Here is a 27,756-nt window from a genome sequence, read left to right on the forward strand (position 1 = left end):
AACTTAAAAATTTCTAAAAGAACTTGGAAATCAAGGCTTCTATTAGAAGATTTTAAATTTAAATTACAAGAAAATTATAAATATATATATATATATAAACAATTAAACAATACTTCAAAAAAACATTTCAAGTAACAATTTCTAGAAAAATAATTTTCAACTTTTATTAAACAAATTCATAGCACTCTTTTACTCCTAAAACCTTTGAAACATGTGCATGGAGAGGATTTGAGTTGTGATTGGTACAAGCAAACATGTAATTACAAAGACACTTTAGAAGATATTATTGATACTGAATTCACAATCATACTGATGCTTAATTACATCAAATCCCTAAAACCTATGCAAATATTTATAAAGAATCCTAATTATTCAATCCAGATTTACAATCAGATTGCAATCATAACACTATATAAACAATCACACAATATAAAAACCACAACCCTAGCCATCATCAACATGGAGGAACTCATCATCTTATTCCTTTCCATTTTCAGTGAAGCCATTTTCTTTGGGTTCTTTAACTAGTACTACATCAGAATCTTTCTCTTTCTCTTTCTCTTCTTGCTCTGCCTTCAACTTTGCTTCTTGCTCTGCTTTCAATTTTGCCTCCTCTAGACTTGCAATAAAATTCTTCAAACAAGTCTCTTCATCTTCATCTACTGATTTTGGCATCAAATTCTCAGCAACATCGGCTGGTGCCATTTTAATTTCCTTCATCAAATTCTCAATTTTCGCAAACAATTCATGGGAATCTACATCCAGATAATTCTTAGCTAAAACCTTAAAAGCTTCAAAGCAGCAATAAGACATTTCTATATGCTTATCCATTCTTCCCCTTCTAATTAAAGCCGGATCAAGTTTCTCCACATAATTGGTAGTAAAAATAATAATTCTCTCTCCGCCACAAGCAGACCAAATCCCATCAATGACATTCAAAAGCCCAGATAGAGTCACCTTACTACTTGTTTCTTCTTCTAATTCCTTTCTCTTTTTAGAAATCGGATCGTCTTCTTCATCATCTTTCACTTTCTTTGGCTTTCTTTGACCAGTAAGATCAAGAGAACAATCAATATCCTCTATTACAATAATAGACTTACTGGTAGTTTCAATCAATAACTTCCTATGCTCACTGTTATCTTTAATGGTAGTTAATTCAATATCATAAACATCATAATTCAATAAATCAACCATAGCAGCAATCATAGTGGACTTTCCGGTTCCTGGTGGACCATAAAGAAGATAACCTCTTTTCCAAGCTTTCCCAATCATGGCATTAACTTGATCAGATCATTCTTTATCTGTTCTTTCATCTTTATACCCATGGCCAAACTGTCAAACTACGCAGGATGCTCAAACACGACATGGCTCCATTTAGCACCTCTCCATCCGTATCAATTCTTGCTTGGATTATTAGTATAAAGCTTTCTTTGCCGATTTCTAACTGCAATGGCCTTCCCTTCCTTGATAATATGATCTATGTAAGACTTAATAATGATATCTCTATATCGTCTATGGACAGTGAGTTTGAAAAACCTGCTTTCATCCAATTCCGGATAGAAAGTAAACTGCTTCGTTTTGGTATCATTTTTTATTGAAGTCCAACAAACTTTAATTCCATTAAAATCATCAGAGATTTGTTCATTGTGATCCATTGTAAGTAACACAGACTTCCCATCTTTGACTACATCAGCTTTAAGCCGCTTGGCGCGCGTTGATGAGTTGGTACTAAGGTAGTTTTGAATGGCGGCGTAGACGTCGCTGCGTCGAAGGTCTTCGCCGGTATATTCATCAAAGATGATATGAATATATGGGTAGAAGATGCTAATAATCTTTTGGCTATATGTATCAATATAGCTGCGAAGTTCATAAGGGAAGTATTGCTGAAACACGGCCCAAGCAAACATTAGGCCAGCAGTTGCTGAGCCTAACTGAGTAAATAGCTCTGTTATGATCATTTTTTTTGGGTCTTAAGGGCAGTAGTTTCTGTTTTGGAGTAGAAGTTGGTAGTGTGTTTAATGATTTTTAGATAGATAGGGATTCTGAAACACTTGTGTGGAGCTATTTATATAGGGAAAAAACTTCGGGAATGAAGTGTGTTTGCTTGGTAAAGAAGGTAGGTAAAGACTTACTTGTTCATTTCTTGGAATTTTCCAAGAATGATTAAATAAATAATTTGTTGCTTTTCCACTTGTTTCAGAAAATAATTTATATTTTTAGTGATTGTTGAGTAAAATTTGTTGTCTTAATGGCTGTTAGTGTCTTATTGAAAATTAAAAGGAGTAATGTATCACAACTCATTGTTTCAAACTCTAAATACTAGTATAAATGTTACACCGCTGAACACTGTAAATAATAGAGGTAATTACTAAAAGCTACATTACTACAAAAAAAAAAAAAAGGGTTTTTTAGTGAACGACTTTAATGATTGACGTGATGCAGTCGCTAATTAGGGACAGAGATGCGACCGCCAGCAATAAAAATTTCTCGTGAAACCTTTGGTAAACTAGCACTAGTGATTGAATTGACATCCGTCGCTCTATTTTGCGTCAAGAATTAGCACCAATAAGTATTACAGAATAGCTACCGAAATATATTTTGTCGCTATATTTGGCACCAAATATTTGGCGGGAATTATTAGCAACAGATTAGCAACGAGTGTGCGATAATTAGCGACCGATTAACTATTAATTTTTTTTATTAGTGACGGTGCTTTTTTTCTGCGTCAATTAAAATAGCAACCGATTATTGTTTTATTTTAGTGACCGATCTGGTCAGCCGCTAACGATTTATTCGCCTTCCTCTCTCGCGCGAGACTAATTTCAGTCTTACGCCTCTCTCTCTCTCTCTCTCTCTCTCTCTCTCTCTGTAGCCTCTCTCCCTCTGTCTCACTCCATCAGGCAAGTTCTGATGCCCGTCGACTGCTTTTCTGGTCTCACCCGCCGCCGCCGGTCAGCACTGCACTGCAGGTAAGTTCTTCTTTTTCTATTTTTTTTTTGTTAATATTTTTTTGTATTTACAGTTGTAACATGATTTTTATTGTTTTTTTAATTTTTTTGCATTTATATTTTATGTCGATTATGAAAAATCTCAATCAATTGATGAGAAAAAACTGCAACAATATGATGGAATACGTTCCATGATTCATGGTATTTAAGTCTCTGATGATTGATTATGAAGTTTTTTTTTTCCTTGTAGATCTCTGAAGGTTTTTGATTTTATCATTTTTTTTTCTTTTGATTTTTTAGATGAGATATGATGAGTAATATTTGGTCCGTGTTTCTGATTTAACTGTGACTGATTACCATTTTAGCACACTCTGATCTCATTTTAATATATCAGATTTTAGAATTGTTTAAAAATATTGTTGTAGAATTTAATTTTTGTAAAGAAATTAATTATGGCAGAACTTTTTTAAGTTAGTCTTGTTTATTAGTTTTTTTTTTTATTATTTTTTTTATTTTTTATGTGTGGCTTAAAATGTTGAGCTTCTGCTGTGATGAATTTATGAAATGATTCACATGTCAGACTTCAGAGATTTTCAATCAATGAGAAGAAATTTCATCTCTCTGAGCAGAAGTGAGTTCTCCCAAATTTAGAAAAGAAGAGCTCTTTAAAATTGAGAATCATTGGGCTGGGATTTACATTCTTTAATTTAATTCAGCATGGTCCAAATGGGAAAATATTTTAAAATCTAAAAATTGATCTTTAGACCTAGATGAGGCATTTTGAAGTTTTTTCTTATAAAAATTTTTTTTATAAAATGCGCACTTTTTAACTTTATTCAAACTTCTGAAAAAAAATTAAAAAAAAAACAGCATTAACTGATCTGGATCCACATTAACCTCAATGTCACGTTACATCATTTATATTAACGTTTTTTAAAAATAAATTGATATATTTTGGAAGACCTTTTCATTAACTGTTGTTGCTTGACGAAGACGTTCAAAATTGATGATTTGAATTTTACAAGATATATATATTAAAAAAAAAAGCTTATGATAGAATAATTTTCAAATTTGAGTTTTTATGTTTAAATTTGAGATAGGAATAAAGGCTAAATTTAAAATGTGAAATTGAATCTTTTTTTAATTATTTTATAAATTTAAAAGTTAAATAGGCAGAAAATTTCATATCTAAATTTTATAGTCTTGTTAAATAAATTCAGGACCAAATTAATCTTTGTTTTAATTTATAAACTATAGCGCGTGAATTCAATTAAACTCGAATCCAACAATCCCTTTTTTGTTTTTTTTTGTCTAGATTAAAATTACAATCTAATCCTCATGACACCTTCTTCGGTATATACAGGAAGCTAGCAAGAAAGAAACAGGTAATTACCAAGAAAAATAAAACTAAAACTAAAAAATTCACAAAGCCAAACATAGCATTATACTCACTATATAAACCAAACCCCAACACATTTCTTTTCTCATCTTTCAAGCCAAAACAAAATATTTTCTCTCTATCCAAACAAGATGAGTGTACTAGAGATGTGGACTAATCTTGGCACCGCAATTGGAAGCCTAATGTTTGCTTATGCTATGTTTCAACAGTACTTCCCTGATCAACTTCATGGCTACGCCAGAACATATTTGCAGAAATTGATAGCTTTTACCTCTCCTTATATTCACATCACCTTCCATGAATACACAGGCGAGCGTCTGAAGCGCAGCGAAGTCTATACCGCCATCCAAAGCTACCTTAGCGCCAACTCTTCTATGCGCGCCAAGCGGTTAAAGGCTGATGTTGTTAAAGATAACCAATCTGTTGTTCTTACTATGGATGATCATGAAGAAATTACTGATGACTTCAATGGAATCAAAATCTGGTGGTCTTCAAGGAAAAATACCCCCAAAACACAGTCTTTTTCCTTCTATCCTGACAAGGATGAGAGAAGATATTTTAAACTCACTGTCCATGGGCGTCATAGAGAAACCATTATGACGTCTTACATAGATCATGTTATTAAAGAAGGGAAAGCGATTTCTGTTAAGAATAGGCAGAGAAAGCTTTATACTAATAATCCAAGTGATAATTGGCATGGATGGAAAGCTACCAAATGGAGTCATGTGGTGTTTGAGCATCCTGCGAGTTTTGATACTTTGGCAATGGCGACAAAGATGAAAGAACAGATCAAGAACGATTTGATCAAGTTTACTAAAGGGAAAGATTATTACGCCAAGATTGGGAAAGCTTGGAAAAGAGGTTATTTGCTTTTTGGTCCACCAGGAACTGGGAAGTCGACGATGGTTGTTGCTATGGCTAATTTCTTGAATTATGATGTTTATGATCTTGAATTAACTACAGTTAAGGATAACAGTGAGCTTAGGAAGTTATTGATTGAGACAACCAGTAAGTCCATTATTGTGATTGAGGATATTGATTGTTCTCTTGATCTTACTGGTCAAAGAAAGCCAAAGAAGGAGAAAGATGAAGATGATGAGAAAGGTGAAAATAACGATCCGATTTCTAAAAAGAAAAAGGAATTAGAAGAAGAAAAAGGCAAAAGTAGTAAGGTGACTCTATCTGGGCTTTTGAATTTCATTGATGGAATTTGGTCTGCTTGCAGCGGAGAAAAGATCTTTGTGTTCACTACTAATTATGTGGAGAAACTTGATCCAGCTTTAATCAGAAGGGGAAGAATGGATAGGCACATAGAAATGTCTTACTGTTGTTTTGAAGCCTTTAAGGTTTTAGCTAACAATTATTTGGACATAGATTCTCACGAATTGTTTGTGAAAATTGAGAAACTGTTGGAGGAAGTGAAGATGACACCAGCTGACGTTGCAGAGAATTTGATGCCAAAATCAGTAGATGAAGATGAAGAGACTTGTTTAAAGAATTTGGTTGCTGCTCTTGAGGAGGCAAAGGAAGAGGAAGCAAGAAAGAAGGCTGAGGAAGAAGAGAAGTTAAAAGCAGAGCAAGAAGAGAAAGAGAAAGCTTGTAAAGAACAATGTTAAAGAAATCAAAGAAAATGACTTCAGTGAAAATGGGGAAAAAGGGGATTCTCTTTGAAGACTTTAACTGAGAAATAAAATTAGCAAAGCTCAAAAACATGACTGAATTGGGTATTTTATGTAGATTTACTCTTTAGATTTGCAAGAGTAAAGTGTTTCTATTTGATCATCAATAAGTTGAAAAATTAGGCTTCGAAATTAATCAAATGAAAAATAGGAGTTAATAATTGTGTTCTATAAGCAAATTTATATTTTCACAGTCAAAAATCTTTACATCGTGTGATCTGTTGGACAGCTATTTTGCTCTCTTAACCACTGATCTTGATAAGTCTCAGCTTGATGATGTAGATGGCGGAGGCAGCGGCAGTTATGGATGTCCTGGTAGGTTATTGGAATCGAAACGATGAGAGAGGAATTAAATTACTTTTTTTTCTTTTAAAAAAGAAAAATTACGTTTTTTTTAATAAGTGACGTATTAAATAGATACTTTTTCCCAACAAGAAGAAGGGGAAGTAGATTTTTTCCGACAAGAATAAACAAAATCAAGCATAAATCAAATAAAATCAAAATCACAGATTAATATCCAAAGAAAATCAGACAAACTAAATATTCTAAAACTCTAACTCCGTAATTTTCATTGTATTCTCCCTCCTTGATCTCTCTGTCTCTATTACAGCAAACTTGAACCAAACTTTTAAAGAGATTGAATGGCAAAGGAAATTTGTTTATTGTATATTGCTATAATACGTATATATACACAAGTATTGATAAGATTGAGATACAAATATGTAACAGAAAAGCTAAAGATAAGTATACACCATAACTAACTTATCTTACACTAACATGCCCCCTCAAGCTAATGACTCTTTGGAACAAAGCAGTAGCTTGTTTCTCAGATCAAGAAACCGTTGCCGCGGAAGCGCTTTAGTCAAACAATCAGCTAGTTGATCTTTTCCAGATATGAAACGAACAATCAATTCTTTCCTTGCCACTTTATCTCTCACAAAATGAACATCAATTTCCACATGCTTCATCTTACTATGAAACATAGGATTGGCAGTCAAATAGGTGGCCCCAAGATTGTCACACCACAAGATTGGTGGGTTCTTTAATACAATACCCATTTCTAAAAGCATACTTTGTATCCATGTTAATTCGATAATTGTTGAAGCTATAGCACGATACTCCGCTTCAGTGGAAGAACGAGATACAGTCTTTTGTTTTTTGGAATTCCAGGAAACCAAGTTGCCACCAAAATATATTAAAAATCCCGTAGTTGACCGACGATCGTCAACAGAACTTGCCCAATCTGCTTCACTATAAGCAGAAATTCGTGAAGACGAAGCTGGTTTGTAAAGAATGCCATACCCTATTGTCTCCTTCAAATAACGCAGTAACCGCTTCAACCGAAGCCAGTGCTCCTCCATTGGATCATGCATGTAATGAGACAATTTGTTAACAATAAAATTAATATCTGGCCGGGTCAAAACCAGATAATGTAAGCGCCCAACAAGTTGCCGAAATAAGGATGGATCCGAACAAGAAGTTGAACCAGATTTTTGACTTGTTGAAGATGGTACTGCAGGTGTTGGCAGCCCCTTACAAGCATGAAATTTGGCTTTAAGTAGCAGATCCTGTATATATTTAGATTGAGACAAAAACAATTGATCCTCATGCCAAGAAGCCTCAACCCCAAGAAAATAATTAAGCCGACCTAAGTCTTTTAACAAAAAGGACTTCTGAAGCTCACTAATGACTTGAGTTATGCGAGGGACAGAATTACCAGTTAAAATTATGTCGTCGACATAAACAAGACAATAGAGAATGACGTCATTCTGCAAGAGAATAAACGAAGAGGTGTCCATCTTGGACTTAACAAAGCCAACAGAGAGTAAAGCATTAGCCAAGCAACTATACCATTGATGAGGAGCCTGTTTTAGGCCATAAATTGACCGATGGAGCAGACAAACATGATTGGGGAAAGTTGGATCTTTGTACCCCGGGGGTTGACTCATATAAACCTTCTCATTAAGAGACCCATGCAAAAAGGCATTAGACACGTCTAATTGCTTTACTAACCACCGATTTGTAACAGCAACAGAAAGAACCAATCGGATGGTCGTAGGTTTCACAACTGGAGAAAATGTTTCCTTGTAATCAATCCCATGACGTTGATTAAATCCCTTAGCAATTAGACGCGCTTTGTACTTGTCTAGAGTTCCATCTGCCTTCTCTTTAATACGAAACACCCATTTGTATCCCACTATATTTGCATCAATAGGTGGTTCAACCAAAGACCAAGTACCCAAAGCAATCAACGAATTAAGCTCCGCAGCCATAGCATTGCGCCAATTTTCTGATTTTTTTGCATCATTTACCGTCAATGGTAAAGAGTTGGAGGGAGCAACAGATAAAAATACCCGAGGTTTCAATGAGCCAGTTTGAGACCGAGTCACCATAGAGTGTGTTCGAGTGATAGGAGCTGCAACAATCTGATTTTCAGTGACTGCCAACTGAGAATCAGGTGATTGAGAATCTGCTGAAGCAACATCAACTACAGAAGTAGATTCTGCCATCGGTTCTAATGTAGCAAGCGGATTGACAGAAGTACTAATAGTGGGAGAACCAGACACAGGAACAGTATCTTGAGAAGATTCTGATGATCTATTATTTGCCAAAATCACAGGAAACTGGGAAGGATGTAAAACAGAAGCAGATGGGGCAGATGTCATAGTAGATGGTGTTGATGGGGAGATAGATAAGATGCCTTTTCCAACCCAAACAGAATAGGGATAACAAGTCTCAACCTTGGTCGAATAGGAAGAATTGCTACACACCTGTGAAAAAGGGAAAATAGATTCATTAAACACGACATGACGAGAAATAAAAATTTTATTGGTGGAAACATGGAGACACTTATAACCTTTGTGAATGGAACTATACCTAAGAAATACACATGGCTTAGAACGGTAATCAAGTTTATGCTTCGCATATGGACGCAAATAAGGAAACAGAGACAACCAAACACTTTAAGATTATCAAGGGATAAGGGCGATTTAAAGAGAGATTGATAAGGAGTGCTTTTGGAAGCAAGAGGCATTCGATTAATCAAGTAAACACTGGTTTCAAAGGCAAAATCCCAGTAAGTAATAGGCATAGAGGCATGATGCAACATTGCTAATCCAGTTTCCACTATATGGCGGTGTTTTCTTTCGGCTATCCCATTTTGTTGAGGGGTATACGGACACGAAACACGCAATGAGATACCATTGACAGAAAGATATTTGGCTAGAGATTGATATTCCCCACCCCAGTCACATTGAAATTGTTTGATTGTAGTGTTGAAATAATTTTCAACTAATGACCGAAATTTAATGAACGTAGGCAAAACATCATATTTTCTCTTTAAACAATAAAGCCAGGTGTATTTACTAAAAGCATCATGGAAAAGAACATAATACCGATTCCCAGACAAAGAAGCAACTGGAGCAGGTCCCCAAACATCAGAACATAATAATTGTAATGGTGCATTAATGTTAGAGATGGAATCCGAAAATGGTAATTGATGAGATTTGCTAGTACAACACGCAGAACACAGAGGAAACTCAAATGAAGAAACAGAAATTTTATTATCGCGTACAGACTGCAATAAAGTACGCTTATTTAAGTGTCCTAAACGTGCATGTAAAGTAGCAAGAGTAACTCCATGAGCTTGACAAAGAGCAGCAGCAGGAACAGCAGTAGGTGGAAAAACATATAAGCCATGCTTATTCTGGCCTTTCAGCAGAGGCACCCTCGTGCGGATATCCTTGACATAGTAACAAGAGGGAAAGAATTCCATAGAAACATCATTATCTTTAGCGAATGCTTGAACAGACAACAAACTATTAGTAGCTTTAGGCACAAAAAGAATATTATTCAAAGAGAAAGAATGAGAAGGAGACGAGAGACTAGAGTGACCAACATGAGAAATGGGTAAGGTCTTACCATTACTAATGACCACCTCCTCAGGACCAGTGTACTCAGAATCAAGTTTGAGATTGTTGAGATTCCCCGTCGGATGGTGTGTAGCACCAGAATCGACCAACCAAGGCTGAGACTTTTGAGAAGACCCTTGTTTAGCAGCAGCAAGATTGGATGCGGGATGAGGTGAAATCCTTTTTGGGGATGAGCAGGTTCGTGAAGTGTGACCAAAACCTTGACAATTGTAACACTGAACATCATGGATGATGTAGCAGACTGATGATAGGAACCATCATGATTCCGAATGGAACGACCACCCCTACCACGAGTAGATCATCCGCTGCGACCTCCTCCACGCGAAGTCGGCTTGGATGTATAAAAAGCAGTTGCAGGTTGAACAAGATCAAGAGAATCACGTTTAAGTTGTTTTTCCTCAGTCAACAACAACCCAAGCAAGTCATCAAAAGAGACCGGTTCCATTCGAGCCTCCTGATTCTGAACAAATGGTCTGTAATCACCACCAAGACCATCCAAAATAGCACCACATAAATCATCATTAAAGACAGGACTATCAAGAGCAGCTAAGTTATTTGAAATAGCTTTAGCCTTCTGCAGATATGTCTCAATAGAATCAGTACCCCGAGAAAGCCTGTGCAATTCATTTTTAAGATGACGAATATGTGTTCGAGAACCAATAGAATAAGCAGTCGCCAATTTTGTCCAGGCCTCGAGAGCTGTTGTAACACCAACAAGCTGAGCCATCATTGATTCAGAAACAGATTGCACAATCCAGGACAAAACAAGCTGGTCCTCACGAAACCAGATCAAGTACGCAGGATTTGGAGTTTCTGAATTAGGAAGAAATTTAGTGGGAGCAGTATGAGTAGAATCAACATGAGAATATAAATTGTATCCATGGAGAACTGGTACCAATTGCATCTTCCAGATCAAATAATTAGTAGTAGTGAGCTTAATCGGAAGTTGGCTAGTGATATTGGGCACTGCCATTGTTCCAGTGGAAGGAACGATCGACATGATAAAACACAAAGAAGAAGAAAAAAAAAATGTAATAGATTAGGTTTTGGTCAAGAAGGCTCTGATACCATGAAGAGATTGAATGGCAAAGGAAAGTTGTTTATTGTATATTGCTATAATACGTATATATACACAAGTATTGATAAGACTGAGATACAAATACGTAATAGAAAAGCTAAAGATAAGTATACACCATAACAAACTTATCTTACACTAACAACTTTTAGACAATGCCAAAACACCCGGTTTTGATTAAAACTCACCGTTTCAAGCCAAATAGGACCATGCTTATATTTCCCAAAATAGAAGGAAAACTCAAACATTAAAATCTATATTTAGAAAAAAAAAACAAAAGAAAAACCAAAATTGCTCATTTTTTTCAGAAGAAAAAAGAGATTTTGAAAAACAATGTATGTAGGTAACTCTTAAGTGATTTTGAAAAAGTGGAAATTATTGTTTTCCATGATTGAAAAAGCATAAAAGCACCTCCGACAAGGCCCACCAGTCCAACCCACCCATTCATGTTTCATGGGAGAATAGTACTCTCAATGTATGTAATTTTTAAATACATAAAATTTATGTAATTTTTAAATACATAAAATTTATGTAATTTTTAAATATACAATAGTATTACAAATTTATATTTCAATTATTTATCATTGGTTATTTAATTAAAATTTAACAATTTAAAAAAACTTTAAAATTCAAAATTCGTTAAATAAACACTTGATATTTAATTTTTTCAAAAGAATGAATTTAATATTATAATTAATGATTTTATTTTAGTAGTCTTTTTGAAAAAAAATATGAAATTGAAATGATTGAGTTTTAAAATTACAGTAACATATTTAAAAATTTAAATACTAATAATTATTCTTATTGCAATTTCTGATATGTAAATTTTAGGAAATTATTTTTTTCCTATTGAGAATCATGATGTATATTAAAAAAATCTCTATTATTTTGTTGTTATTTATACTATTTTCATTAAAATAATTTTGACCACATATAATATATTTGCTTATGAAAATAATATTATATTTTAAAACACTCTTTTAAATTAAATTTATTTTTTTATTTATCATATGAAAATCTATTTTCGTCTCTATGAAAAATCCCGGTTCCTTCCACTGGCAGGATATCACATGATCCAAACCCATGTAATAATCTAAAAATGGTTGACTAAATAGTCAATAGTCAATTGCTAAATGCCAATTTTTGGAAAATATGAATGACCATGCGTTCAAATTGGCCCGTGTCGGTTTCTCGTATTAATTTCTTTTTTTTTTTTCTTTACTTTAAGTATAACAAACTCAAAACTCAAAAGTAATTTACTTTTTATTTCAAAAAGAATAGTTATTTGTGAAAATATTTATTGTAATTAATCTAAATAAGAAAAATATTAAAAAAATATTATTTATTATTCAAAATGTTTAAAACTACTGATATTTTATGATAGAATAATTATCTAAAAGCGACTTAAATTTTGGGACAAAAAGAGTATATAATTTTATGCATTAATCAGATCGGAAAACTTTTGAGACCCTGTTTTATCAACGTGAGAAAGAAGCCAACTTCAGAATCTAAGTTAGAAAATTTTAGTCACCTCTTTCTTTGTGGACCATATTAGAAAATTTCAAATTTAAGTTAATGGGTGAATTTTTTTTAAAAAAATTAGTTTATTCTTATTGTTGAAATCTACAAAACAGTGAGTTGTAAAAGTAAAATTTCAATATTTGATTGGTACAGAAATGTTATAATTCTAATAAAAAGCTTTCATAAACTTCGAATATTTTTAGAGAAAATACATATTGTCCAACCAATGAAGAAATTTAATGAAATTGATTATGCATTTTATAATGTAAAATGTAAATCATAATTATGTATTAATAAATATATATAAAAAGGGTGTCGTATAATTTAAATCATACAACATACAACAATATAACACAAATTTCTTCTCATTCAACTCGTATTATGCATTAATAAATCTACTAAATTATTGATAACAATCGATAATTAATACAAACATAGCAAGTCATCATTTTAAACCTTTCCATTTTCAGTGAAGCCATTTTCTTTGATCTCTTTAACTGATACTCCATTAGCTTCTTTGTCCTTCTCATCTTTTTTATTAGAATCTTGCTCTTTCTCTTTCTCTTTCTCTTTCTCTTTCTCTTCTTGCTCTGCTTTCAATTTTTCCTCCTCAAGAGCAGCAATCAAATTCTTCAGACAAGTCTCTTCATCTTCATCCACTGATTTTGGCATCAAATTCTCTGCAACATCAGCTGGTGTCATTTTAACTTTCTCCAACAATTTCTCAATTTTCACAAACAGTTCATGAGAATCAATGTCCAAATAATTGTTAGCTAAAACCTTAAAGGCTTCAAAACAACAGTAAGACATTTCTATACGCCTATCCATTCTTCCCCTTCTAATTAAAGCTGGATCAAGTTTCTCCACATAATTAGTAGTAAACACTATAATTCTTTCTCCACTACAAGCAGACCAAATCCCATCAATCCAATCAAAATCAATTCTATTTAAGATTATTTAGAAAATAAATTTAATGTTCTTTAGGAAATAAATAACTGAAAATATTTTTTTTTATCCTAGAAAATATATCTCCTTGTCGTATTCATTTCCTTTTTATTTTTTCCTTTTATCATAATTATTTTCCATTTTTTATAAGCTCAATATATAAATTCACCCATGTATTTTTTACGAAAAATCTTGTGACACCCTCAACTTTTACTTAGACTTCAACTTATAAAATTACCTCTTATTGCACACTTCAACTTATAAAATTACGCATATTAAACACTTTAATTGACCTATTAAACAATTAAATTTATAAAATTAGATCAATTAAACACTTATTGGACAGTTAAAAAATGTGAAAATTATTATTTCAAAAGTTATATTAATCACATCTCAAATCAATATTAAACCTTCAAAATTTACTCTAGCATGATGAGAGTGAAAGTTCGGAATGGCCCAAAGTTTTTTTTTTTTTAAACTTCAAAAGTTAAATTATGTATTCAACCATTTTTTTACAACAATGAAATTATTAATTGCATGCATTCGTTAACCTAATTTCTATACACTAAGTCAATAGTTAGTTGCTATTTAAAATATTTTCACTTGTTATTACTATATTATAATTTTTTTCCCTAGTAGAAAGATACCAATTAATATTTTATTTGCATAAATTATTAGCATTAAAGTTATTAAATATAACCAACTACCAATTGCTCCATTGGGATGAGACGCTGGATCTCTTGAGCAACGTACCCTCATAATAGACTTCTTAAAAAGCCCAATCCAGATCAATAAAAAAAAAATTAAATATATATACTCAATATAAATAAGTTATATGATAAAAGAGAATTTTAAAGGCGGAGTAAATTTATGCAAGAAGGAAGCCAACTTAAGAATTTCTAAAAGAACTTGGAAATCAAGGCTTCTATTAGAAGATTTTAAATTTAAATTACAAGAAAATTATAAATAAATATATATATAAAGACTTTGAAAAACTTTATATTTAATGACAAAAGACTAGACTAAAAGACTTAAAGACTAGACTAATGCTTTTTAATTTTTATCGTATATAAACTTTAAGGACTAAAGACTTACAAAAGACTAAAAATAATAAAGACTTATGACTAAAGACTAATGACTTGCTTTTAAGACTAAAGACTTATACTTTTAAACTAAAGACTTATGCTTTTTAATTTTTTTATCGTTTCTTTGAAAACAAAACCAACAAAACTTTTGACAAAGACTAATGAATTACAAGTCATATATATGTAGAGAGCTAAGATTATTACTCGGATTTAAATAAATACAGATACAAATATTTAAAAATAAATTATAACTGTGAACTAAAATACTATGATTAATTGGGTTTATATGAATAGTTATATAATTCATTAAGTATGATTTTACTTCAGAATTAACATACAGTTTAAACAATATTTCTGATGTGGAAGATCAGACTAAGCTGCATCCACAGAGCATACTTATGACAAATTTAATCAACAATTTAACACAAAGGTTTAGGGTTCCTGCAACCTTAACCTGGGATCCCCAGAATTAAGTCAGAGTGTGGAGGGAGAAGAGAAAGGTGCCGTAAACACGGACTTATATTCGTAGCAGTTTAATATAAAATACAAACTTTATTTATTTATAAAATATAAATACAAGATTTAAAACTTACAAGAGTTTTAGATTTAGACTTTCTCCAACTTGAACGCTTACAGCTTGAACTAGGAGCGAAGAAGGAGAGAGGGATTATGGTTAACTTAACTAAAAACTAAACTTATGCCTTCACAAGGGGAGAGGCTCCCTTTATAAAGAAAAAACAAAGAATTTTCTTTCCTGTAGACTGTTTACTGTTGATGCACATTGCTCTGTTTTACCACAGAATTTTACTGTAGAGAAATAGTGCTTGGTCGGCCATTGGAGTTTGCCTTTTACTGTAGAGACACGTGAAGGAATAAGGTTCCTTCTGCCTTTTAATCAGATGAGGACGAAGTGTCCTTCTTTTTCTTCTCTTTTCTTTTCACTTTACTTTTTTATTTTAACTTTGCTTTTCCTTTTTCTTTTTTGTCAGTTTTACTTTTTACTATTATTGATTGAAGAATATCATCATTGCTATCTTTACTTGAAACAAGGGAAGATGATGATGTTGACGAAGATGAGGACGTCATGTCTGCCCATTTGGCTTTGCCTTTAAGACTGGGTTTGGATGACGATTTATCTGAAGAAACTGCTGGCGGTTTACTTGATGAGGGTTTTATTGGAGAATCTGAACCTGTGGAAAGCTGCTGGAACATTTCCTGGCAAATTCTTTTATACTCATCAGGTGTTTTAGCCGCTGCTAACCTGGCTTGACACTGTGCTTTTTGGATTCCAAATGTAGGTTGATCCTTTAAAGCAAGAGTTGTAGCATAGGTTAATGCAGGTGTACCAGAAAGTTTAGTTCGAATCCATTGATCGATTTTAAGTTCAGTGGTAGAGTTCTTGAAAGAGCCCCACCATTTAATCTTGTGTCGTTTTACCAACATAGGAATTTGAGTTCCTATGGCATACTGAGTGTCCAAATACCATTGATATACCCAGGGCGTAAAGAAGGCCATACAATAGTACATTAAGGATGGAATTTGGGCTTCTTCAGGTCTAGGTTTATAATGGGCTTTAAAATACTGATATAAAGAGATGATAGGAGGGGGGAGAATATCATTGGATAAACCCCTTATTTGCCACCATTTTTTAAACCAGTTTGGAATCTTTAAATCAATATGACGGGCGTCGAATCCGCCAAAAATAATTAACCTGCTCTCCTACAAAATAAAACTTGTAAATATGGTGAGAAGGGTCGAACCCTAGGGATTAGCTTTGTCGAAAATAAACCAGAACTGAAAATAAAATTAAAAATAAATATTGAAACGAGGGAATTTAATAATCGAACTAAACGAATTAAAATTAAATCAAAGAAATAAATGTAATAAAATTAAAAATTGAACCTGAACAATTGATCGGTTCGAAGATTTGATTCGAATGATCATTGATTCAAGATTAATTCCTTAATTCATATTACAGACAAGTTATAGCCAGAAAGAACGTCAACCCAACCAATTCTACCGTAAGAATAGGTTGCTAAGATACGATCTAATAACAACCCCTAATTAACTAGCAATCCTAAGTACGACGAAGGATTTAACTGTTAACCGCTTTAAAATCTAATAGAACCCTGCCCAGATTAACAGAAACTATGAGCATCCGTTTAAATCTGATTATATTCTTTCTTAATACAACCTAAAAAGTTCTACCCAATTACGTTATATTAATTACTACTGCATCAACCTAACCAAACAATTACGGATTTGATTACGCCGAATAGCTATGGAAATTTCTACCAAACAATATAATGGGCCCTGTTAAATCATTCAATAAAATTTCGCTAGGGGATATATTTTCCCAATAAATCACAGAAAGAATATAAATGCAATAGAATAAAGAAATTCAATTAAGTTCAATATAATCTCGCAATCGAAATCAAACTTCTACCTTGGTTTAGCCTTAACTGAACAGAACGTTTAGCCACACATGGCTATGGAAGAAAACATCCTCAAAAGAATTGAAAGTTCGGCAGAAAATCTCTCAAAAATTCTGTCAAATTCGTCACAACCCAAGGGAGGCAAAAGATGATCCACAAAAAGACCTAATTTCGACTTAAATAGCCCCTAGAAGGTGGGGTCCACTAATACAATAAAAATACCCACTAAAAACTGTGTCTAATATCATCATGTGGCTGTAAAACGTGCTGGAATTAGTTGAAGAAGTCGTGACCAGCCAATAATGTCACAATCAGTCCGCTGGTCTGATTTCCTGCTTAGTCTTGCCCAAGGCTAAGAGCCTAACCGCTTGCATTTGTGTTCCAAAATTCCAGCAGCTCCTTCCTTGCTCCAAAACATTTCAATTGTTCTCCTTTTTGCTTCATTCATATCAAATCCAACTTTTCCTAGCATAAAAACAATAAATCAAGTTAAACCACTCTTTTAAGCACAAAATGACACCAAATCAACACAAATATAACAATAAAAGAAAATTGGATTTGCAAGTTATCAAATTTCCCCACACTTATCCCATGCTTGTCCTCAAGCATGACTTAGAATTCGAAATCTAATCTATATAGGAGACCACAACTTCACAACGAAACTCGATTCAACATATGCAAAAACCGCAAACAACGCAACATCGCAATTGGATACCAAGCTGTCAAAATCATCCCATCATCGTGAACTCAATCGAAAAAGGTTACACTAAGAATTCTTAAAACACTCACGCACACATACGAAGCTTGAATCAACAAATGTTTTGTCGAGCAATAATCAAGGCATATAAAATACATTTTCATAGCTTCAAGAAAACAAGATAATGAACAACCATAAGCTCTCCTCGCGGTTCCCTCTCCACTAATGTAGGACAAGTCTCAACTAAGAATCATTAGGTCTTTTATATGGGTTAGGCTAGGGTAATGGTTACAAAAGAAAAGGATAATGTAAGGCTAGAGAATAATAAGAAAATAAGTCTTTCACATTAGGTTCAAAGAGCAATGCACGTTATTAACTTTAATGCGTAGATGGCAACAAATGCAACTTCACAAAACAAAACATAACATTGCAGCCTTTTCCTCTATTTTTCCCTTTTTTTTTTTTTTGGCTGCTGTTTATTTATTCTCTCTTCCTTTCTTTTTTTTTCTTTTTTTCTATTTCTTTTCTGATTTTCTTTCCCTTTTTTTTCTGGAATTTTTTTTCGACATCACAACGACTAATTACATATAAGTCGCTATGACTATTTATTCCAAAACACAAACATAAACACAAAAAAAAAATGCATTCGCACCAAAACTTGAAACTTAAACATGCATGCCCAACAACGATTAAAAAGAGCATTTCCTTGTTCAAAGGTGGTGGGCAAAGAGCTTTTTGGGTTATATGGTTATATTGGGGTTATGAAAAGAATTTGGAAACACGCATTTAGCATGCTTCGTAGGCTAGAAGGGGTAAAAAGGATGGTAACGTCAAGGTGGGAAAACGTAGAATTTTTTTTTTTTTTTTTTTTTTAGATCGACCAAAGAATGCCTAATCATTTCCAAAGTCGAGACTCACCTAGGATTTCGCCTCAAGGGAACGTAGAAGAGAGTTCTAGTGTTCAGAAGCTATCCTAATTTTTTTTTTTTTTTTTTGCTTCGACGATTGCTCTCAAAAACACTTATCAAAAGAGGCCAAGTTTCGAAAACCCGATTTGAGAATTCAAAGTGTAAACAATTTAAACCAAGATTCACGAGTGCAATGACGGTCAATTTCAAGTTATGGTTTTCGCTCGCTAAGTCTTATCGTCTAGGGCTCTCACAACAGTCAGACCAAGTTTCAAAAGCAAAGTTCTCCTCTCTAGATATCCTATAAATTCTGAATCATGTTTAAAGACACAATTAAGTCCCAGAGTAATCCCAAATGCAGCTCAAAAATAAAAAAATTTTACTCAAAATATTCATGGGATAAGTGGTAAATAAAAACTCTAGGAGCATTGTTACAAAACAGTCAAAACCGGTCAAGTTTCATACCAAATATGCACATGGCAGCAGCATATATCCATAATTGAAGCACAAATTCCAACAAAATTAGCAGTTTCAGCAATAAAATTAAAAATTCAGCAAAAATGGTCACATTCCCCTCCCCACACTTACTCCACACATTGTCCTCAATGTGGACTCAAGGCTTAAAATGTAAATAAAAGGTAAAGTTGAAGGAAACTGCCCTGTTGTGAAGGAAACTGCCCTGTTCTAGCCATTAAGAATATTGCTCTTGCTCATCCTGAAATGCAACTGAAAACACAAAAACACAACCAAAAGAAAAACAAAAGAACAAAATGCAAACCAAATGGTTGTTAGTCTGCAAATGTTATCCAGCTTTCTATCACCTCAAAGATGTTAACCAAGGAAAGAGCCAGCAAAGCAAAATCAGTTCAACTTAATAAACAATTCTGCTCAACTATCAATCAAATTTCCAATACTGAACATGGCATATTTCCAATCCCACCAACTTCTGCAATTCAATCAATTGGGTTTGATGTTGTACCTATTACTCTCAATACTGAACATGGCATTAAAACAACATAGCAAAACAAGCAAGCAAACTTAGTTGAAACAATGACAACAGATTCTAAGTTTTAAGAGCTTATATTCAGAATACTAATTTTAAACCCAATAAATTGATCCCAAATCGCATTGAACACTGAATTTAGTCAATAAAAGCCTAGAATTAAACCCAACTCAGAATATTCAGCAATCGAACTCCACTCAGTTATCAATTCCAACTCCAATTTAAACAAAATTCGAATTATCAACAAGCAAGAAAATTATAAAAACTTCCCCTTCAGCAAGTATTGCAAAGTTAAGCAATAAAACCTAATAAAAACTTGCGAAACAACAAAACCCATAAATCATAATGTGCTCAAATAGCTTCAGCCAACAATCTATAATATACCTAAATTCTTCCCTAATTCAAATTCCGCAACAATTGATTAACTAAAAAAAAAACCCAATTGAAATCGATGACAATGCAGTAAATTGGAGCACAGACACTATCTTAAATCACGATTTCTATTCTAATAGGAAGTAAATTAATACCTGTTGCTGAAGTTGGCACGGAAAGGAATCAGATGAGGAAGGAAGACGCTGCTGTTGGATTTTGCGTCGCGCTGTAAAGTGACGTAGGATTGGGCTAAGGACGAAACAAAAGTCTGTTTGGGTTTTAGGTTGTCGATCGGAGTGACAAAATTCTTGTCGTCGATCTTCAGAACTCCTGCCGTCGTTCAAGAATCTCAGCCAACGCAGGTTTCATCGAAAGAGCGCCTCCTGCCCCTATTGTGCCTGCTGCCCCTGTTTGGGTTCTCTTATTCTCTCTTTTTTTTTCTTTTTTGTTTTCTTTACTGTTGCCGCACAAATATAACCAGCTATTATTATTATTATTATTATTATTTTTACCCAGTATAATAACAAAGTAGCTGAATAAAAGAAAAAGAAAAAAAAAACTCTAAGTCAAATATACCCTCTTTGTTAAAATGAATAAACGCCCTATACTCACCCCAACGAACACAGCAAAATAGAAAATAAAACAACTTTAACCATGCCATTTAAAAACTCTATAGAAGTTAAACCCAGAAAAACACAGTGTCCCCAGGTTAGGGACGACACTGTTCATGCAATTTTTTTTTGTTTTTTTTTTTTCAAAAAAAAAAATAAAGAAAAAAAATTATAATGAAAATTCAGAGAGAAAAAAAATATATAAAATAAAATGAAGCAGAAACTAAATGCTGGGTTGCCTCCCAGTAAGCGCTTGATTTTAACGTCTCCGGCTAGACGTTCTTGAGCTAATCAGCTATATTCCCCTGGCTCTTCGATCCTCAAATTCTCCAATTGAGTAGCTCCAAAACCTTCATAAAATGGTTTCAATCGATGCCCATTCACCTTAAAAATTTTATTGGTCTCTAGACTTTGAATTTCCACTGCACCATGAGCAAAAACATTAGTAACAACAAATGGACCAGTCCACCTGGACCTTAACTTACCAGGAAATAATTTGAGTTTAGAATGAAATAATAGAACTTTTTGACCAACTACAAATGTCTTCCTGGATATCATGCCATCATGGAAAGCTTTAGTCTTCTCCTTGTATATTCTGGAGCTTTCATAAGCTTCATTGCGAATTTCCTCAAGCTCTTGCAATTGTAATTTTCGGTTATCACCAGCTTCACCATACTGCATATTGCAGCGCTGAATAGCCCAAAATGCGTGGTGCTCCAACTCGACAGGCAAATGACATGGTTTGCCATAAACTAAGCGATAAGGTGATATTCCTATCGGTGTCTTATACGCTGTCCTATAAGCCCATAAAGCGTCGTCCAGCCTGACACTCCAATCTTTTCTATTAGGACTCACAGTTTTTTCCAGTATAGACTTCACCTCCCTATTCGAAACTTCTGCTTGTCCACTTGTCTGCGGGTGGTAGGCTGTAGAGACACGATGCGTAATACCATACTTCTTGAACAGATTCTCCATAATCTTGTTACAGAAATGAGTTCCTCGATCACTTATAATTGCTCTTGGAATTCCAAACCGAGAAAAGATATGGCTCTTGACGAAATTCACTACCGTCTTCGCATCATCAGTCCGGGTTGCCTTAGCTTCAACCCATTTGGACACGTAATCCACTGCCAACAATATATAGCTGTTCCCGAATGATGATGGGAATGGCCCCATAAAATCTATACCCCATACATCAAAAATCTCACAAATAAGAATAGAGGTAAGGGGCATCTGATCTCTGTGAATACTCAAATTTTGACCTTTCTACAGTAACTTTGACTTTTCTACAGTGTCAATGCCGGACTGCAAACAGTCCGGCCGGACCGAAGGCCATTTTGAAAGTTCACCGAAAATATGTCAATATGGTACTTGAAACGTCCGGAATTTCACGAGGATCGCAGAACCGGTCCCGGAATGATTTTTGGAGGTCGGAAACTCCCAAAAAAGCTCCCGGAGAGAGACGTGGTGGCCACCACCAGCTACGGCGGCGCCGGCCGCCGGACACAGCTGCCGCCCTGGACCCGAAAATGGCCTATAAATAGATCATTTTCAGCCTGTTTTTGAGACCCCGGTCTGTGTTGACGGACGAATCCTTCTCCCTCTCACGCTCCTTGCGTTTTCTTTACCGCTTTTTGCATTTAATTTAATTTTTATTGCATTTTTATTGTGATATTTGGACATTAAAATTAATTAATATTTCCTAAGCGAGGAGCTTAATCTGGAGTTAAGAAGCGGTCGTCGATTAAATCAGGTACGCAAATAAAATTCTGCCTATTTAATTTTAGTACTTCATGCATATTTCTCTTCTACTCTCAATAGTTCTATAACTGCATAAATGCATTCATGTTATCATTTTTGGCAAATAAACTGCTTTAATAAAACATGATTAAGTTTAACGCCCGGTTAATTAATAACCGTGGTAGTTAAGCTTAAATCCGACAATATTGGTTAAAGAGCCTAGTTAATTAATAACTATGGTTCGATTGCCTTTATTTCGAACAATCTCGCCTAAAAGTCCAATTAATCAATAATTGTGGCTAACGGCCTCATTTAATCACGTTTTTTGGCAACAAAATTGCCTACATTTAATCAATCAATTTTGGCAACTAATTGCCTACGGTCTAATCGATTTTTAGCAAACAAATTGCTTATAAATGAGATTAACCATTTTTTTTAGCGACAAATCGCTTAAAATCAATCTTTTGGCAAAATGCCTTAAAATCAACCATTTTCGGCTCAAAGCCGTAAAATCGACATTTTTGGCAAAATGCCTTAAAATGAACCAATTTTAGCGACAAATCGCGTAAAATCAACCATTTTAGCGACAAATCGCGTAAAATCGACATTTTTGGCAAAATGCCTTAAAATCAACCATTTTCGGCTCAAAGCCGTAAAATCGACACTTTTGGCAAAATGCCTAATCGAATCAATCAATCTTTGGCAAAATGCCTAAACAAAATGCACAAAGCATACACAAAATCATGCACAAAGCATACACACAAGATGCACAAAGCATACACAAAATCATGCACAAAGCATACACACTCATGCATAAAGCATACCCATTCAAAGCCCTTCAAAGAAGGCCTATCGAACTACGTTGACTTTGATCTTCCATTCAAACGGAAGTACGTAGGCACGTTCGGGATTTCACCCCGGGTGGCAAGTCAAAATCACCTAAACATTTCATTAATCTATCTTTCACCTTGCAAAACATTCATTCATCGGTTAGTTCATCAGCATGACATAGTCTCGGGATCCACCTCGGGTTCGTAGACTGTGCCTTAAACATTGGGATAATTAATCTAGCAACTAGGTTAATTAAAATCGGAGTCACATAGGGTTTTTTCCTAGTTTACCCTAAAATAATTAAACAAGGTGGCGACTCACACACATCACGTGTATTTCTTCTCATTCATCATATGCATCACATGCCTATGATATTTGGGGAAGGGGTTCACAGTTTGGCGACTTCACTGGGGAATTATGTAATCATTTTGCATACAGTGGACTACAATTGTTGCATCAACTAACCGGCCTTTCTTTAGGGTATTATTTTACAATGCTTTGTTTTGCAGGGTATCCTAGCACGAATCAAGTGTTCTTTCTTTAAGAATACTTGATGAGGAAATTTGAACTTAATTGAAAAATTTAATTAAGACATTAAAACTTGTTGATTTATTTGCACGATTGAGAATCTTTTTCTCCATTGCATAAAAAAATGAACTTCAAATGAATTTCTTCTCTTCTGTTCAAACTTCTGAGTCTGGATAGCAAGTAGCGCTGATCGGCAGGTCTCTTTGATTATGCCGACGGACAGCCAAAGCGTCCTCCCTGTTACCGCAAACCATCTCTAATCCTTTTGGAGGTGACCCATGAGTATGCGTACCGTTGGACCCACGCGAAACTCTTTGTTTCACATGTGGTTAGGTATATCCTTACTCAAGGTTCAAGGGTCCCTTAATAAGCCAATTCTCTATTTGTGTCATAGCCTATAGAACCTATCCTTTAGGACTGTATGCACCCGATGATGCTGAATCATTCCATTAAAAATGAATTATGTTGTGATGCTGTGCGCATTCACGCATTCATCCCATACTTCACGCAAAAAAAAAAAATATTTTTCCATTTCAAAGTTGGAAAATCACGTTTTGGTCCCTGAGACCTAAAAACAATTACATTTTTGGTCCCTGAGACTTGAAAATTCACATTTTGGTCCCTAAGACCTGAAAACTTACATTTTGGTCCCTAAGACCTGGAAAATCACATTTTGGTCCAAAAATGCCCACTTTGGCCACAAAGGCCCAAAAATTCCCAATTTGGCCCATAAGGCCCAAAAATTCCCAATTTGGCCATAAAGGCCCAAAAATTCCCATTTTGGCCACAAAGGCCCAAAAGTTCACATTTTGGCCATGAAGGCCCAAAAATTTCCAATTTGGCCCCAAAGGCCCAAAAAATTCACAATTTGGCCTAAGGCCCAAACATTCACAATTTGGCCACAGAGGCCCGAAAATTCACAATTTGGCCACTAAGGCCCAGAAACTCACATTTTGGCCTCTAAGGCCCAAAAAATCTCGATTTGGCCCTAAAGGCCCGAAAATTCCCATTTGGCCCATAAGGCCCAAAAATTCACGATTTGGCCACTAAGGCCCAAAAACTCACATGTTGGCCCATAAGGCCCAAAAATTCACAATTTGGCCACTAAGGCCCAAAAACTCACATGTTGGCCTCAAAGGCCCAAAAATTCACATTTTGGCCCCTAAGGCCCAAAAAAAAAAAATTTTCTTGAAAACTTAGGGCCTTTCGAAAAGTCGAGGTATCCAGCCCTAAACATTCTACCTTACATATCATATCCCGTTGGGTCCTATCCTAGGTGTCCTAGCATACCAACCTTACCCTTACACTACCCTATCTCGCATCCCCTATGAAAACACCTTATATAGGATAGTCTAATCATTTTTTACTATGTCCTTTCACAGGTACCCCTCCAAAGACCACCTGCACCCGAAACGCCAACTGAGCTCTCACCCACAAGACCAATTTCACCAACCGCACCAATGGCATCACTCACCGACATCCAAAACCTCATTGAACAACTGGAAGCCAGAATGGAGGCTAGAATGAATGAGGCATTGGCTGCCCAAAGAATTGCCCTATTAGCTGAACTAGGCGGTAGTAATGGAAATGGGGCTCCAGTTGGGGGAAATGGTAATGCTGCCTCCAATCAAGGACCTGGTGCTACATCTGCATCCTCAAACCCTATCCCTAACTTGGAAGAAATGCCCTCCAAAACTGCTTCTGAGTTGGAAGCTCAGAAAATGAGAGAAAAACTGGAATTGTTAGAAAGATCAGTTACTGCCCTTAAAACACACAAAGAAGTGGTGGACATGGACTCCTTGTCCTTGTTCCCCAAAGCAAGATTACCTACAAAATTCAAGATGCCCAACATGGATAAGTTTGACGGAACCACTTGTCCCAAAACGCACCTGAAAATGTATGTGGGTGCCCTCAACCCCTTTGGCCTGAACAGCGAGCTCCTTGCTCAGTTGTTTCAGCAATCTTTGACTGGTGCTGCATTAAGATGGTTTGTAAGCTTGAATCATTCCAAAATGAAGAATTGGGAGGACATATGCAATGCTTTCAACAAGCAGTATCATTATAATATCGAAGTGGATGTTACCCGGAGGGAGCTGGAAACCACTAAACAAAAGAACAATGAGCCCTTCTCCTCGTTCCTTTCGAGGTGGAGAGCCAAAGCTGCTCAAATGATCAACCGACCCTCTGAACAGGAACAAGTTGACATAATAATCAAGAATTTACTGCCTGTCTACCAGTCACAGCTTCAAACACAGTACTTGCCTACGTTCCAATCGCTCATTGCGACTGCAACTAAGGTGGAAGACTTAATCCAGTTGGGTCGGCTCAAAGAAGACTCATACAAGAAGCAGAATCATGCTGGGTCTAGTGAGACAAATGAAATAGCCAGTATAATCCCCACGAATCCTTTACGTGTTGGGAATTTGGGAAACAATCAGCCAAAGAGGCAATATACTGATCTCGGCATGCCAATCCTTTTGGTGTTCCGAGAAGCGGTGAAAGCAAATTTACTAAAGCCCTTAGAAACAAGGCCATTACCAAACCCCCTACCCCAGAATTTCAAAGCCAATGAATACTGTGAGTACCATCAAAGACATGGGCATAAGACCGAATCATGCTGGACTTTGAAAAACCGTCTACAAGACCTGGTTGACAATGGGTCCATCATCCCCAAGAGCAAGCTGAACATCAACCAATCCCTTGCCTAACCATGGGATTAATGCGAAAAAAAATTTTGCTGAACAAGAATTGTTCGATCCTTTCGAACTTCTCTTAGAAATGAATGAAGTTTGTGTTTGAGAAGATTGATATCGAACCTCCAACCAAACAAAGGAATTGTTCAAGACCAACAACAACATGTCTGATCGATTGAAGCATCGAGAAGAACAAAGTCACTACAGTCAATCCGATCCTAGTCCATCATAATCCACCTAGAGTCTATCTTTTAGGGCCTAGTTTCTTTTTTCTTTTCATTTTCATTTCCATTCAAGTTTTCATTCAATTTAAATTTGTAAATCTAAGTGTCTTTTGTACACAAATTTTGTCTTATCAATAAAAAGGGATCAGTTTACGTTCCAATCATGTTTATACTCTCTCTCTATCTTTTCCTGTGAAAGCACAAAAAAAAAATCAAAAAAAAAATAAAATGAAAATGATGATAAAAAAAAAAAAAGATAATAAAAATTGGCAAAGACAAATGCATTCATCCATTCATTTGCTCTGCATCAATCAAAGCTGGGGGCATCTTAAGAAGCACCATCAAAGGGGAAGTTTTGAAGGGTAATCATGGAAAGGATCCAGCAAAGGGTACGCAAGACTTCAAACAGTACCGAGACAAAGCCGATTGAAGGGGTTAGGGCCAGAATGGTTTCTCCGAATACCCAAGAATGGAAGATGCTCCGATAGAGAGGTGTCTGAATTTTGAGCTTAAAAAAGAAGTTATGCTTAGAATTGGGTTGGGTCTGCACGAAGTCGCAATGCTATCCATACACTACTCAAGTCATCTCAGAATCAAGTTGCCTCAAAATTCTTTATGGAGAGGCTGCTTCTAAACAAGCAAAAGAAAAAAAAAAGGGTCAAAAGGAACCTCTGTACAAAAGAAAGAAATCAAGGACAAAGCTACAGGAAATCAAGTTGTCAAAAAAAAAAAACGGGTCAACTGCAAGCTCTCCGTTAAATTCAAGCCCATCAAGGGTAGATGACAAATCATTTCAGCCATAATGACAAAGACCAAGCGGCTGCTCACATTTAAAAAAAAAAAAAGCAAGTGAAAAGAAGCAGTCATTTCCACAAATTGGATGACAACAAACACCTTGAAAATCAAGCGCCAAAAATGGCACAAATACAAATATCCTTATAAACAAGGATCATTTCTCAAAACAAGGAAAAGGAAGAGTCTCCTCAAAATTCCTTATGGAGAGGAGAACCATTGAGGAAATAAGTTTCAAATTCAGAGGAAGATGAAGTTCAAGAAAATGAATCGAATTAACCTCAAGAATTCAAACATGGCAAAGCCACAAACTCAAAGCATAAAAGCTTCTTCAACAC

General features: G+C 35.0%; 1 protein-coding gene, 3 non-coding genes and 1 pseudogene across 4 annotated transcripts; 4 read left to right on the plus strand and 1 right to left on the minus strand.

Annotated features, from left to right (window-relative positions):
- Window positions 1-282: 282 nt before the first annotated feature.
- On the minus strand, window positions 283-2,021 carry LOC149492515 (AAA-ATPase ASD, mitochondrial pseudogene; annotated as a pseudogene).
- A 1,071-nt stretch (window positions 2,022-3,092) lies between these two features.
- Window positions 3,093-3,170, plus strand: LOC119370651 (small nucleolar RNA Z199). The gene has a single exon (XR_005178211.1). It is a non-coding gene; the product is annotated as a small nucleolar RNA Z199 (small nucleolar RNA).
- An 80-nt stretch (window positions 3,171-3,250) lies between these two features.
- Window positions 3,251-3,327, plus strand: LOC119370648 (small nucleolar RNA SNORD18). Its single transcript, XR_005178208.1, has one exon. It is a non-coding gene; the product is annotated as a small nucleolar RNA SNORD18 (small nucleolar RNA).
- Window positions 3,328-3,488: 161 nt separating this feature from the next.
- On the plus strand, window positions 3,489-3,580 carry LOC119370644 (small nucleolar RNA R64/Z200 family). The gene has a single exon (XR_005178204.1). It is a non-coding gene; the product is annotated as a small nucleolar RNA R64/Z200 family (small nucleolar RNA).
- An 823-nt stretch (window positions 3,581-4,403) lies between these two features.
- LOC105642462 (AAA-ATPase ASD, mitochondrial) lies at window positions 4,404-6,187 on the plus strand. Its single transcript, XM_012227294.4, is given in 2 exon segments — window positions 4,404-5,944; window positions 5,946-6,187. Coding segments are annotated over 2 exon segments (1,539 nt in total). The 5' UTR covers window positions 4,404-4,478; the 3' UTR covers window positions 6,019-6,187.
- Window positions 6,188-27,756: the final 21,569 nt, after the last annotated feature.

The sequence above is a fragment of the Jatropha curcas genome, chromosome 11 (genome assembly GCF_041381405.1).
Source record: "Jatropha curcas cultivar XTBG-Jc1 chromosome 11, XTBG_Jcur_1.0, whole genome shotgun sequence".
Taxonomy (NCBI): domain Eukaryota; kingdom Viridiplantae; phylum Streptophyta; class Magnoliopsida; order Malpighiales; family Euphorbiaceae; genus Jatropha; species Jatropha curcas.